The sequence below is a fragment of the Cebus imitator genome, unplaced genomic scaffold (genome assembly GCF_001604975.1).
Source record: "Cebus imitator isolate Cc_AM_T3 unplaced genomic scaffold, Cebus_imitator-1.0 Scaffold842, whole genome shotgun sequence".
NCBI classification, from domain to species: Eukaryota; Metazoa; Chordata; class Mammalia; order Primates; family Cebidae; genus Cebus; species Cebus imitator.
Window position 1 is genome coordinate 102,727 of NW_016108157.1, and position 15,466 is coordinate 118,192.

The window sequence follows — 15,466 nt, forward strand, 5'->3', positions numbered from 1 at the left end:
GACGTTCTGTTTGTTGATGATGAGGTTATTTCTGTTTCTTGGTTTTCCTTCTGACAGCCTGGCCCCTCTGCTGTAGGTCTGCTGAGGTTCACTCCAGGCCCTGCTTGCCTGGGGTTCACCTGCAGCAGCTGCTGAACAGTAAGGGTTGTTACCATTTTTCTTCTTCTGCTGTCTTTGTCCCAGAAGGATACCTGCCTAATGTCAGTCTGATCTCTCTTTTATGAGGTGTCCCTTTGGATACATAGGGTTCAGGGAGCTGCTTGAGGAGATGGTCTCTTCTTTATAGGAGCTCAAATGGTTAGCTGTGAGCTCTGTTGTTCATTCACAGCTGCTGGGCAAGTACGTTTAGGTCTGCTGCATCAGAAGTCATAAACTGCTTTTTGTTTCCAGGTGCTCTGTCCCTGGTATTTAGGGCTTTATTTATGAGTTTCCGTTATGCTGCTGCCTTCTTTTTTTTTTCCTTCAGACCTTCCCTGCCGGCAAGGAGGCAGCCTAGTCACTGTCTGTCTGTAGAGGCTTTGCTGAGCTGCTGCGGGTTCCGCCCAGCTGCTGAGTGAACTTCCCTGCAGTCCTGTTTATATGGGTATAGTTAGAACTGCTTTGGTGATGGTGGCCCGCCTCTGTTGAGGTAGAGTCTCTCAGCTGTGGCGGGTTGCCTTGGCAACGGCGGGCTGCCTCAGCAATGGTGTGTTGCCTTGGCAACGGCGGGCTGCCTTAGCATTGGCCAACTACCTCCGTCGTGGCGGGCTGCCTCGGTAATGGCGGACGCCCCTCCCCTACAGAGCTGGACCGTCCCGGGTTCAGCTGCGCTTGCTGTGAAACTCTCAATCCAGAGTTTCTGTTTGCTGTTCTTTTGTGGGGGTGGGACCAGCTGAGCCTGATCACCTGGCTCCCTGCCTCAGAGCCTTTTTTAAGTTTGTGTTCCAGTCGCCTGTTGAAGAGGCATCGGGGTCGTTTGTTTTCCCCTGCGGCCACTCACTGCGCTGGCTTAAACAGCGGCACTGAGGTTTGTGCCGCTTTTTTTTTTTTGCCCTGGAATCTACTGTCCTGGTTCCCTGCTCAGTCCCTTTTTTAAACAGACGAATGGGCTACTCCCCGTGGTTCCAATCGCCAGCCAAAAGGGCACCCGGACCGGTGTATTTTGTGCGGAGAACCGCTGCTCTGGGGCACCGACAAAGCAGCCGTGTGGGGCAAAGCAGCGGCGCCAGCCGGCACATCCACACTGGTGACCTGTGGAGCTTCTCCGCCTGGGAATTTCCTAGTCTGTGGGCAATAAAAATGCTGCATCCACTCACCCTCTGCGCTTTCACTGGGAGCTGCAATCCTGAGCTGTTCCTAAACGGCCATCTTCGATCCTCTCCCCACCCCCTTTTTCTTTTAGACAAGGTTTGGCTCTTGCCCAGGCTGGAAGTGGTGGCACGATCATGGTTAACTGCAATCTCTGCTTTCCTAGCTCAAGAAGTCCTCCGACATCAGCCTTCTGAGTAGTTGGGGCCAAAGGCCTGCACCACCACACCAGGATAGCTTTTTTTTGTAGAGATGGGGTTTTCACTGTATTGCCTACACTGGTCTCAAACTTCTGAGCTCAAGCAATCGCTTAAACCTGGGAGGTGGTTGTATCAGTGAGCCAAGATAATGCGACTGCACTGCAGCCTGGGGAACAGTGCGAGACTTTGTCTCACAAAAAAAAAAAAAAAAGTTTTTGTCCACTGTCATTTTTCTCTTAAAGAGGTCCGACTAGGATAGCTCATTTCATTTAGTTCTCATGTCTCCTATGCTTTTCTCATCTGTTGCTAGTTTCTCACCGTTTCCTTATTTTTGATAACGTTTCTGGTTTTGAAGAGTATTGTTCGGGTATTTTGTAGAATGTCCCCCAACTGGTTCGTATGATGTTCTCCTCATAATTAAACTAATTTTTGTATTTTTAGTAGAGACCAGGTTTCAACATGTTGTCCAGGCTGTGAATGCCACAGTTTACTGTTCATCTTCGATAATGCTTTTTTTTCTCTCTACCTTTTGGCTGCTGGGAATATGCTGTGAAAATTGGTATACAGATATCTGTTTGACTCTCTGCTTTTAGTAGTTTTGTTGTTGTTGTTGGTGGTGGTGGTGGTTGTGGTTGTTGCCCAGGCTGGAATGCAGTGGCACGATTTTGGCTCATGGCAACGTCTGCCTTCTGGGTTCAAGTGGTCCTCTTGCAGCAGCATCCTGAGTAGCTAGGATTACAGGGTGCTCGCCAGCACACCAAGCTAATTTTTGCACGCGTGTGTGTGTGTGTGCGCGTGCGCGCGCGCGTGTGTGTTTTAAGTAGAGATAGGATTTTGCCTTGTTGTCCAGGTTAGTCTTGAACTCCTGAAGTCAGATGATCCACCTGCCTCGTCCTCTCACATATTGTGATTACAGGCATGAGCCACCACACTTGGCTTTTAGTTCTTTTGACAAGTTAGCTGGAAGTGGGATTGCTATTTTTATGTCTGGAGAAAAAAAAAAGTAATTTTTTAAGAGAAAACCTGTCTTGGGGAGAGAGAACCAAGACGGCCGATTAGCAACAGCTCTGGATTGCAGCTCCCAGTGAAGGCTCAGGGAGTGGGTGGACACCAGACTTCCAGATGAATTTTTGTTGCCTACAGGCCAGGAGATTCCCAGCAGAGGAGCCCCAAGGGTCCGCAGCTCGACTCTTTTGGCTGGCGCAACCGTTTTGCTGTCGTCCCGTCGCGACGGTTTTCAATGCGGAGTATGCGGGACTGGGTGACTTTTTAATTGGTGTTTGGAGCTCCGGGAAGGCAGAGTTGCCCGTTCAGCTGATTGAAAAGGGGGACTGAAGTGGGGAGCCAGATCAGGAGATTCCTGGAGAGAAAAGCGCCAGGAAACTCAGCATCGCTGTTTCAGCTGGTGCTGTAGCTACATGAGAAATTGCATAGATCGTGGCGCCTTTTCGGCCGGCGACTGGGGCACCTGGGGGAGAATTGACCGTTCAACTAGGAAAAGAAAACAAAAAGGGGGGGGCTCCGAGGCGGGGAGCCAGGTGATCGGGCTCGGCTGATCCCACCCCTACGAAAAAGCAGCAATTGGAAAAGCTAACATTTGAGAGTTTCACAGCAAGCATAGCTGAACCCGGGAAGGTCCAGCTCTGTAGGGGAGTGGTGTCCGCCGAAGGAAAACAAAGAAACAGAAATAACCTCATTACCAACAAGCTGGACGTCCACTCAGAGACCCAATCTGAAAGTCAGCAATTACAAAGGTAACAGGTGGATAAATCCACAAAGATGGGAAGAAAGCAGCTCAAAAAGGCTGAAAACATCCAAAACCAGAATGCCTCTCCTCCTTCAGGGGATCGCAGTTCCTCATCAGCAGGGGAACAAGGCCTGATGGAGAGAATGAGTGTGATGAATTGTCAGAATCAGGCTTCAGAAGGTGGATAATAAGAAACTTTTGTGAGCTAAAAGTACATGTTCTAACCCAATGCAAAGAAACTAAGAACCTTGAAAAAAGGTTTGATGAAATGCTAATGAGAATAGATAATTTAGAGAGGAATATAAATGAATTAATGGAGCTGAAAAACACAATACGAGAACTTCGCGAAGTATGCACAAGTTTTAACAGCCGAATCGATCAAGCAGAAGAAAGGATATCAGAGGTCGAAGACCAACTCAATGAAGTAAAACGAGAAGACAAGATTAGGGTAAAAAGGAATGAGCAAAGTCTCCAAGAAACAGGACTATGTGAAAAAACCTAATCTACGTTTGGTAGGTGTACCTGAATGTGACGAAGAGAATGAATCAAAGGTGGAAAATATTCTTCAGGAAAACTTTCCCAACCTAGCAAGGCAGGACAATATTCAACTCTAGGCAATACAGAGAACACCACAAAGATATTCCTCAAGAAGAGCAACCCCAAGGAACATAATTGTCATATTCACCAGGGTTGAAATGAAGGAGAAAATGCTAAGAGCAGCCGGAGAAAATGCTAAGAGCAGCCAGAGAGAAAGGTCAGGTTACCCACAAAGGGAAGCCTATCAGACTTACAGCAGATCCCTCAACAGAAACCTTACAAGCCAGAAGAGAGTGGGGGCCAATATTTAACATCCTTAAAGAAAATAACTTTCAACCCAGAATTCATATCCAGCCAAACTAAGCTTCATAAGTGAAGGAAAAATAAAATCTTTTGTAAACAAGCAAGTACTCAGAGATTTCATCCCCACCAGGCCTGCTTTACAAGAGCTTCTGAAAGAAGCACTACACATAGAAAGGAACAACCAGTATCAGCCATTCCAAAAATATACCAAAAGGTAAAGAGCATCAACGTAATGAAGAATCTACATCAACTAATGGGCAACCCAGCCAGCTAGCATTAAATGACAGTATTCAACTCACGTATGTTAATATTAAGCCTAAATTGAAATAGACTATATGCCCCAATCAAAAGACACAGACAGGCAAATTGGATAAAAAGCCAAAATCCATTGGTATGCTGCATCCAGACCCATCTCACATGCAAGGATACACAAAGACTCAAAGGGTTGGAGGAAGATTTATCAACCAAATGGAGAGCAAATAATAATAATGATAAAGCAGGAGTTGGAATTATCGCATCCGGTAAAATAGACTTTAAAGCAATAAAGATCAAAAGAGGCAAAGAAACGACATTACATAATGGTAAAAGGATCAATGCAACAAGAAGAGCTAACGATCCTAAATATATATGCACCCAATATAGGAGCACCCAGATGCATAAGGCAAGTTCTTAATAACTTATAAAGAGACATAGACTCCCACACAACAATAGTGGGAGACTTTAACATCACATTGTCAATATTAGACAGATCAATGAGACAGAAAATTAACAAGGATATCCAGGACTTGAACTCACACCTGGTATAAATAAACTTAATAAACGTTTACAGATCTCTCCACCCAAATCCACAAAACATACACTCTTCTTAGTACCACATCACACCTACTCTAAAAGTGACTACATAATTGGAAGTAAATCACTCCTCAGTAATTGCATAGCATTTCACAGGTTCAAATGAAATATTGGTTGGCTGCTTGTTATTTTCCTCCCTTATTCCTTCCTGTCCCCATTGTTAAACACAATTATTGGCATAAAAAAGGTTTTTAATACCCATTTTTAGACTGCATTCTAGCCTGGGCAACAAAGACTCCTGTTCTGTCTCCCTCTTTCTCCTCCTCTTTCTGTCTCTTTTCATTCTTTTTTTCCTTTCTTTCTCTTTTTCTTTCTTTTTTCCTTTCTTAAAGAAAAAAAAAAGCGTAAATCATTGTAAGCATCTCCAACTCACTGGTTTACTTAGCAAGTGAGAAAAATGAAGAGGGATTTTCAAGATAAGTGCTTGTTATTAGACCCTAAAAAAAAAAAAAAAAAAAGAAAAAGAAAACCTCTCCTTCCCCAGATGCTGTACCCATTATTACTATCCTGCCATTAAAGGAGGAGACATCCAGTTTTTTGCCAACATTTGGTTTTTACCATTTTCACAATCCCCATTGTAACCATTATAGTGTGAAGTGATAGTCTCATAGTGGTTTTGATTTGCATTATTTCCCTAAAGACTGATGATGTTGAATGTCTTTTCAGGTGCTCATTGGCCATTTATGTATCTTCTTTGAGAAATGTCTGTTCAGATTATTTGTGTATTTTTGTTTTTGAGCTGCTTGTTTTTTTGTTACTGACTTCTAGGAATTTTTGGCATATTCTTCATAATAAACCTTGATTAAATATATGATTTGCAAATATTTTCTCCCATCTTACAGGTTTTCATTTCACTTTATTGATAATGTGCTTTGCACAGAAGTTTCTAATTTAGATCAAGTTCAGTTTATCTTTTGTTGCTTATGGTTTTCATGCCTTTTTTGTTGTGGCATATTCGTGAACATGAAGAATCTATATTTTCTCCCAGTTTTTTTTGTTTTACCTCTTATATTTAATAAAGAATTGATGACATTTAATATATGATGTGAGTCAGGGGACCAGCCTCATTGTTTTGCATGAGAAAATTGAACTGTCCATTCAAGAGTGGACTACGTACTCTGTGAACAGTCAAATGATCATATATGTAAAGATTATTGTAGGTTCTTAGCTCTGTTCTACCATTGGTCTTTCTTTCTGTCCTTAAGTATGTTAGGTATACTGTTTTGATTACAATAGCTTTGTAGGAAATTTTGATACTCAGAAACGTGAGTCATTGGAGATTGTTGGTCTTCACAATTGATTTTGCTACTTGAAGTTGCTTAGTGCTCTAGCAGTGTGTTGATCTCAAAGTGACCTCCCTCTCTGGAGCAATGCCTTTGCATGACCTCTAGGCAATTCCCTGGGTTAGTCTGAGGGCCTTTGAAGGGTGTAGGGGCTTTCTTGTGACTAGCATGCACATATGTCTCATCTTTTTCATTCTCATTTGGAGAAATTTTATACCTATCTTCAAGTTCATTTTACCTTTGGTTCTTTCTCCATTCCTTACAGAGTGTGATGATACTTAGATCTCTGGTTAATAACGTTCAAATCTCTGAGGCTCCATATTTTCTTTTGCCCTAGTTTTTTTTTTTTTTTTTTTTCCTCTCGTTAATTTAGATTGAGTAGTTTTGCGTAGTTTTTTAAATCTTTCTGTATTATAGTTTAATAATGTTTCTGTGTTTGTGTTGCACTGCTGCTTGTATGAGCTGAGCTCTTTATTTTGACTGTTTTATTTATAAGTTCTAAAGTTTACATTTACATTGTTGTGCCTTTTTTTTTTTTTCTTTTGAGACAGAGTCTCACACTGTTGCCCAGGTTGTAATGCAGGCTGTGATCTCAGCTCACTGCAGTTCCTGCCCCATGGGTTCAAGCAATTCTCCTGCCTCAGACTCTTAAGTAACTGGGACTGCAGGTGTGCACCACCCACACCCAGCTAATTTTTTCGTATTTTTAGTAGAGGCAGGGTTTTACTATGTTGCACAAGATGGTCTCTGTCTGACCTCGTAATCTACCTGCCTCAGCCTCTCAAAGTGCTGGGATTATAGGTGCAAGCCACCACACCTGGCTGCCTTTTTTTTTGTTAATACTGCTGTAATGTTATTTTACTTATGTACTGGCATTTATTTATTACAAGAAAAATAAATTGGGGTATAATTTCTGGATTTAATCATTGATACAGACTCTTCAGGTAGAAGTCCTTTTAAAAATTTCTGATAAGTACTGGAAAAAATAAAAACAAAGATTTGAAAAATGTAATTTTCAGATACAATATTTTTCATGAAATAATGATTCAGTCAATCACAGTATTTGAAAATTTACATGGCAAATTCACAGCATGAGAGAAAATTTCAATTCAACATTACAAGTCAGACACAATAGGAAGTGAAGAATAAGCAAAATAAGACTTTCTGACAGACTTTATCTGAGATGTTTTGAAACTCATGCTTTATATTTTGAGTGACACACTCAAACCAAGCCAGGACATAACCTCTTAAGCCATGGACATGTTTTACCTTCACTTATAAGTCATGCAGTGGGCTCATCCATTAAGTTCCAATTGTAGTGACTATTTATCCCTACTCTTACCTCACTGGGGCTATGCACCTTTGTCTAACTTGCCTTAATTTGCCTTTACTCTGAAGGAGACCACATAGCCTTGTACTTTCACTCCCCTTGTGTTTAATTATCTTGGTTGCTCCAATTCTGAATGTTTACTTTCACTAGCTCTTTTTAACATTTCTCTGCTATATGCAGAACATTATTGCTTTTCTGTGCCTTTGGGAGGAGGTCATCAGCATACTCTGCTTTCTTAGCATATACTTCCACATTCAGCGGTTTTCTTACCATCAGTCTATAAGATACTTCTACAGGCAGTGGGAAAATGATGCTACCAATCTTGCATGGCCATACACAACAGTATTGTAGAGGTCCTGACTCTTATTTATTAGTCATGTTCACGGAAGCAGGTAACAATCAGAATGATGGGCAATTTCTTGCACTTTTATGTACTCAGTGAACTGTTGCTCCTGCTGCCCTTCTTATGAATAGTGTGTCTCCTTCCACACCTTTGTTAGATAAGAGTTTAGAAGCAGTTTTGTGGCACTATCCTAGCTGAGAGCCCAGGAACAGTTGGGAGTCCACTATCTCTAACATATTTTAGAGTTTTTACTGTGGGGAATGTGGTTTGCCTTTTATATCTTCTGTTTGTATACTCTTGATTTTCTTTTTTTTTTTTTTCCTCTTTGAAGCACTTTTATCATTTCAGTTTAAATTTTTTTTTAACATATATTCAAACATTTCTCCTGTCTTTTTCATTCAGTTTGATAGACTTTTTTTTTTTTTGATATGGTGAATGATTTTTGACTAGGTTTTCAAAGTTTTTATGTTATGTTATGAGACAGTGTCACTCTGTTGCCCAGGTGGGGTATCTAGGCTCACTGTAGCCTCTGCCTTGTGGGTTCAAGGGATTCTTCTGCTTCAGCCTCTTGCGTAGCTATAGATATATGCCACCATGCCTGGTTAATTTTTGTATTTTTAATTGAGATGGTGTTTCACTGTGTTGGCCAGGCTGATCTCGAATCCCGGACCTTAACTGATCTGTGCATCTCGGCTTCCCAAAGTACTGGGATTACAGGTGTGGGCCACTGCAGCTGTCGGGTGCATCTGTGTTAATCTTTTTGTTTTAGGTGGCTATTTCATTACATCTGGCACAGTAAATGGTATTGCTGTCTCTTACTGCCAGGTGAATGTTAAATTTTAGAGTCTTCACTGTGTTAGGCTTTTTGTTAATGTTGAACTGAAATGAGGGTTATGGCTTCCTGAATGGTTTCCATTGATGTTGCTTTATTGTTCCAGGCTTCCTTATTACTGGCCAGTGGTTAAAATGCTGACTTCCACTGGGACACCCTGACGCCACTAACATGTGCAAGCAGCTTCTTTCTGCCATGTGATGTGAAGTTTAGGAAACTGAGGACACATGAGCCCTGTTACCAGCCAGCAGCAATAATGATGGATGATTTTCATCTTCCTCAATCTTTTCTTGATCCCTATTTGGCTTTCTTTCACATCAACCCAATAGGTAGCCTGCGATATGATAGACATCAGTGCTTTCTACTTGGCCTTTGCGTAGAGAGGTGGTTTGAGGCAACTTTTTTTTCTGTGCTGTTTGGAATGGACAGATTATATTGTGTTTTCTGTCTTGCTTGATTGCCTTTTTCTTTGGTCCTTTAGTTAGGGAGATTGGTACCAGCCTGCCTGCCTTCATGGTTTTTGGTGCTTCTGGAATGGTGGCTTCTTCAGTTTCAGATGTAGGATAAAAGGGAAAAAGATAACCTGTAACATGGTGGGAGTTTACTACTATGTTATTTGTCAGGCTCTCTGTTTTTTGTCTCTTTCTCTCTTTTTTTTTTTTTTTTGATAGTTGTTACTTGTAGTATTTACGCTAAACAGTGTCCTACATTACTCATTTGCACAATACTTTTTGAAGGCCTTTCAGGATTTTTCTAACCCAGGTGGTTCTTTCTCCCCATGTTTTTCTCTGTAAAACCTCTAGCCAGTCTGCATTTTAGATATTTGCTGCTATGGAGCTACTAAACCTTCATGTTTTGAATGATATACTTGGGCTTGAACATCTCCAAATTCTTTTATGTATAAATTCACACTAGAAAAGAAACTACTGCATTCTGTGATCTGAAGCCTAGTTTTCTACCAGAATTGAACCTTTGCATTTCAAGGGCTGGAGCCTGAGATAGTGGCCACTTCTCTTGAAATGATCCGTGTGCTTTAGGAGCAGACACAGAGCATGACCTATAGTCTTTAGTCTTTTCTGCTTACCTCTCTACATGGAATCTACCCAGAGTTATTTGGTTCAAGGGCAACTGGTCATCAGTGTTTTTGAGGTCTGCTTCACCTGCGTTACAGTTTCCTGTTAACCAATGTTGGAATGGGAGAGCAAAGCAGCTTCTTGCCTTCTCATTTGCACTTGTTCTTAGTATAGTTTCTTCAATACTTAGCTGAGTGGGGAAATGTTAGTAGCCTACATCTGTAGAGGAGTTAGCCTAGCCCTAAAGCAGAAGTTTGTGTAATAGGGAACACTGTATTTTGGTAGGTATAATAATCCTATCTTACTGAGCTGGGGTAGGGTAGGACTCGGGTGAGAAAGAATGAGTTCTTTCTAAAATGCCACAGATTTTCACTGTTTTTCTTGAAAGCTTAGATTTTCTTATGTAAAAGTTTCTCCATTTGATTAGTGCTCTTAAGACAATTATGGAGAGACTTTAAGGTTGCTTTTCGAGATAAAGTGTCTATGGATCTTTTCAGGCTTCTTTATTTGATGTTGTTCCCTTACATTTTTTTGTTTTGAAAGTAAATATTTTAGTCATAGAAATGTAACCTATATTGTAAGATGGTTCTTATATATGTTACTGTCAAGCATTAAATTTAGTTCTTTTAAAATTCTTTCTTGTCATTTTATGATTGTTTGAAAAAAGCAAGTTTACCTCAGTAAGTTTCTCCTGACCCCTTAACTTTTTGTGGTTAAATTCAATAGAAGCATTTCAAATAACATTTACAGTTTAATTGTAAAAATTTCTGCAATTTGTAAAAATGCTTCTTCAAGACAGAATCCTCAGCATACTATAATATATTCAGTCTACCACTTTTGGCATTCTGCTGCTTTCAGTTTATTTTTTCTTTTAAAATTTTACCAACTTATTTTTGACTTTTGGGTGATATTCAGTGCTAGTTATATTTTATTCTAAAAGCTTATCCCCAGGAATGTAATATTGCTTAGCTGTTTTTCAGAGATTCTGAGTTTATTGGATAAAGTGATGGGTTTTCCTAGTTCTGTTATTAATGTTTCCACACATTCCAGTGTGCTTATAGGACTTATTTTTTATGTTTTTATTTTGTGATTTTTTTTTATGTGCCCTTTTTTTTTAAGGCTGCTTGGAACAACTGCTTTATATGATTTGAGTACATTTTTTGCCTTTAGATAGGTTTTAGGGCATAGGGAAGTCTAACTTAGAATTAAATTATAGATAGTGGTAGCCTAGGTAATACTGATTGTGTAAAGGGAAGCATCACAAAGAGTTATTTTGCACCTTAGGTGACTGAATTTTTATCTTTCTAAAAAGTGAATTGCATGTGAAGAAAAATTGGAAAACTTTATCATAGTAGGGAATACCTCTAAAAGATTGCTGTTACTTTTGGTCTTTGAAGGAGGTCAAATTAATTTAAGGAATTACTAAGATACTGTGTTTGTTTGAGTGCATGGGTGAGATTTGATTCTGATTTTATATACCTGATTAAATATTAGTAAGCCATAAAATTTAGATTATTTGGTTTTTATTGTTAGTTAATAGACGGACATCTTCGACAGCTTATATTAAAGTATTTCATGTCTTACAGTGGATTTTTAAATGGGATATGATTTGACTCATAATTACTTTTTTCTTTTTCAGCATTATCTGCTTATCAGAGATACTACAGTTTACAGGCTGACTACTGGAAGGTTAGTACAAATTTTCAACGCCAGTTTTGATTTTCTTTTTGGCATATCATACTCAGAATACATTTATTTTGTCATAAGATGTAACTGCTGTGAGGATTAGCTAAATAGATATTACAGTGTGGGTAAAGGGTAAGTTCTGTTTTAGCCACAGACTTTGAAGGCCTATATGTTGATCCCTAATTTAAATAAAATTGTTGCTTGCTTTCATGAATTACTTGAGTAGGAAAGAAATATAATTAAAAATGAAAGCTACTTAGTTCCAAAACATATATTAATATAAGTTTATTTTGATTTTTTTGTAACAATATTATGGACATATAATTTATATAGCTTAGAATTCACTCATTTAGAGTGTACAATTCAGTAGTTGTTAATGTTTTCATAGAGTTGTCCAACCATCACAACAGTTAATTTTGAAACATTTTCATGATATCTAAATAAAACACCATATCTTTCCATGTCCCTCCATGAACTTGGTGCTAAGCAACCATTAATTTCATTTCTGCTTCTGTGTAATTGCCTTTTCTGGACAAATTTGGATGGAACCCATTAAAACTTAAATTTTTGATGCTTCAAAGAATGCTCTCAAAACTGAAAAGACAACTCAAAAGTATAAGAGAAAACATGTGCAAATCATGTAAGGATCCAACAACCAGATACATATTTTTGAAAACTGTTGCAACTCAAGAAATAACAGAAGAAAAATAATCAGAATAGACATTTGTCCAAAAATAAACGTATACAAATGGCCAGTAAACAAAAAGATGCTCAAACAACATTCATGAGGACAAAGAGAATCAAAACTAAGATCACTTCATGCTCTCTAGGATGATGAGAATTTTAAAGACAGTCAGGAAGTGTTGGCTAGGATATAGAGAAACGTCTTTAAATGTTGAGGTGGGAATGTAAAAAGGTGCAACTACTCTAGAAAACAACCTAGCAGCTCTTTACAAAGTTACTGTCTCTCCAAACAATTCCACTCAGAGACATAAAACAAAACAAAACTTAAGTGTTCAAATAAAAGCAACTACACAGGTATTCACCGCAGCATTATAGATAAAAGCAAAAAGCAGAAACAGGCAAGTGTCCATACTACAAATGATGGAAAAAACATTTTGACTGTATGTGTAATGAAAATGTTGAAATGTATAAGTAGAATATTGTTCTCTTTTGTTGCTTGTGTCTTTACAATCAACCGACTACCTTAAATATATGCCATATGTCGATTACCAATCCAAGGTCATAAAAGTTTATCCCTGTTTTCCTTTTAGAAGTTTATAATTATAGCTCTTACATTTAGGTATTTTATTATTTGAGTTCATTTGATACGAACAGGGAACTTCTATTCTGCTATTTTGTTGACTTCTCTTTATTTCGGCCTTTTTTCTTTTTTTCTTCTTCCTTGAGAGATTTTATGTATTTGTAATGTAAAAATGTGTATTTGTTTTTCTGATGGTACCCCATAGGTCCTGTATGCTTTCTTTACTTTTACGTTTTCTTTCTCTGTTCATCTAGCTGGCTAATTTTATTCTTGTTTCCCGACACTAGCTTGAAACAGCTACCAGGCTAATTTCAAATGAACTTCTGTAACTAGCTTACTGATTCTTCTTTATATTTGTGTCAGATGTTGAGACTGCCTGTTAATGTTCTATTTTGATATTCCTTATTTAGTTCTAGGATTTTTTTAATGGTTTCTATTTCTTAAGGCTCTATTTTATTCATTCATTGTTTTCTTGATTTCTTTAACTTATCTGTCTTGTCTTGCCATCTCATTCAGCTTCTTTAAGATGACTGTTTTGAATTCTTTTCCATGTAGTATATTTCTTCTACTTTGTGCTTGGTCACTGGAGCTTTATCAATTTGTTTTGCTGGTGTCATTTTGGCTATTTGTGTATTCAAAGAGCAAACACCCTGCTAGTCTTTACAAACCTGCTTCTTGGATCCTAGGATCACTGAGTAGGGTTGGAGTCATGTTGGTGGCTACTGCTGAGTATGTAATGGAGTCTGTGGTTGGCACACCTATTAGTAAAGGTTTGAAGCAGGTGTTTCTAGTGGTTTCGTATGGTATTTTTAGGACCTTGGGTCAGTGTGGCTGGTGCTATAATGAATGTTTGTTTCAAGGTTGGCAGTGGGTCTAGAGATAGCAGGCTTGTTACTTGGTAAGTCCCTCGTCAGGTAGGACTGCTTACAGTACATTAGTGAGCAGGAGGAATCTAGTGACAGTGCTTTTTCAGAATTTGCTGTGACTGAGTTTTGTGGGCCTGCCTCTGGTGGAGTAATCAGGCATGCCTCCAGTTGTCTTGACAAAACAAGGGTCCCTATTTAGGCAGGTCTCTTCTGGACTGTGGCTAAGAGAAGTGGGAGCTGCGTTATGGTGCTGCTTTAAGAGATGCAGTTTGACAAGTTAGTAGGCCTACCTTAGCTTTTCCACCAGATGCTTCAGCAGTTTCTGCCATCTTTTTAAAGTAATACAATTAGTTTATAATTTAGTTGAATATAGGCATCACTGAAGCTTTAATTTTATTCATTGCTTTCTTTTTTGTGGAACTTGAATTTTGATACTGGTGAAACTTTGGAGACCTCTTTGTGTTTTACAGTTTTTAAACTTAATTGCTTTCTTTTTGCTTTATAGCTGACACATTTTTACTGCCTAGAGAAATCTCACTGCTCTTTAACTCCTTTCCAGATTTTTGGGGCTCACATATGTAGAATTTGCTATATGTGAGATGTGGGTTTAAAGGAAGACAGGCAACAGATTTTCTTGCACAAGAAAATCACAGAATAATGTGAGAGCGTGTTTTATTAAGATGTCTGCTTGTTTTTTCTCCTGTCAATGTGATGGGAGATGAAGTTGAAGAAAATGGGCCAAAATCATAAAATGAAGGCCTTATGTCTTGAGCTAGGTTGTGGGTTATCTTCTGAAGATTTTTTAAATAGAAAACTCAAATGTTTTTGCAAGCACTGCTGGTTGTGGTCTGGGTTTATAGTGGATTGATGTAAGTGACATGCTAGAACTTAAGAATTAGTTTATTAAAGTAACCCAAGGAGAAAAATTTAAGGCCCTAAATTATCTAGAAACAAACAGTATTTATGGAGAGAAGGACAGAAGACATATTTAGGAAATTATGTCATGATTGGTTATTCTTAAGGGAGATTTTTTTTTTTTTCCATTCTTAAGGGAGATTTTCTTGTTTGGCCTTTGCTTTCAATTTCATTGTCCATAACCTTCTAACAGAAAAAAGAGGAAAAGAAAGGGAGACACTTGTACAGGAGGAAATATAAACTTTCCTAGAAATCTTGTTAATAAAATTATATTTTGTAAGATAAGTCTGTATCATATCTGAGAGAGACTGAACCAGCCGTTAGATAATCATCTTTATACAAGTTCAGCAGAAGGAGATAACTTTTCAAAAGTTGAGCACATAGGCAGCAAAATCCACATTTTACCTGTGCTTCTTATATTATTGGTGTAAAGCAGTGCTGTACCTTAGAATTAATGTGAGCCATAAATGGAAAAAAAATTTCTAGTTGACATATTTGAAAAACTGAAAAAACAGCAAGTGAAAATAATTTGGAAAGATGCCTAATTCAACTGTTATATCCAAAATGTACTTCTTTTTAAAGAATATAAAGAACTAATATTAAGATATTTTTTACTTTTATTTGTGCTAGATATTTAAAATATGCTGAATGTTTTTGACTACTATTTGAGCAAGTCACATTTCATATGCTAATAACCACAGGTATTTAAGATACTAAATGTAGTGTCAAAGAAAACAATCTTAAGGTTCCTTGTAGAATAATTCAATTCATCTTTACATTGTTATGTTCATGAAAATGTAAACAGAAACTTCATTACCCTTTTTCTTGACTTGGAATATTCTGGAGAAATGAAGACAGCAAATAAGAGTTAACGTTTATTTCTCTTAGTCCATCCCTTCCTCCCTTTCCTTCCTTCCTCTCCCCTCCCCTCTTTCTCCCCTCTCCCCC

The 15,466-nt window shown here is 38.6% G+C and overlaps 1 protein-coding gene across 9 annotated transcripts in view; it reads left to right on the forward strand.

The window, feature by feature from the left end:
- Window positions 1–15,466, forward strand: part of LOC108297774 (histone demethylase UTY) — a 221,504-nt gene that overhangs the window by 30,329 nt on the left and 175,709 nt on the right. For all 9 annotated transcript variants that reach the window (XM_017520486.2, XM_037735566.1, XM_017520485.2 and 6 more), the window contains exon 4: window positions 11,427–11,476. In XM_017520486.2, coding sequence (XP_017375975.1) covers window positions 11,427–11,476 — 50 coding nt within the window. The remainder of the gene's footprint in view (window positions 1–11,426; window positions 11,477–15,466) is intronic.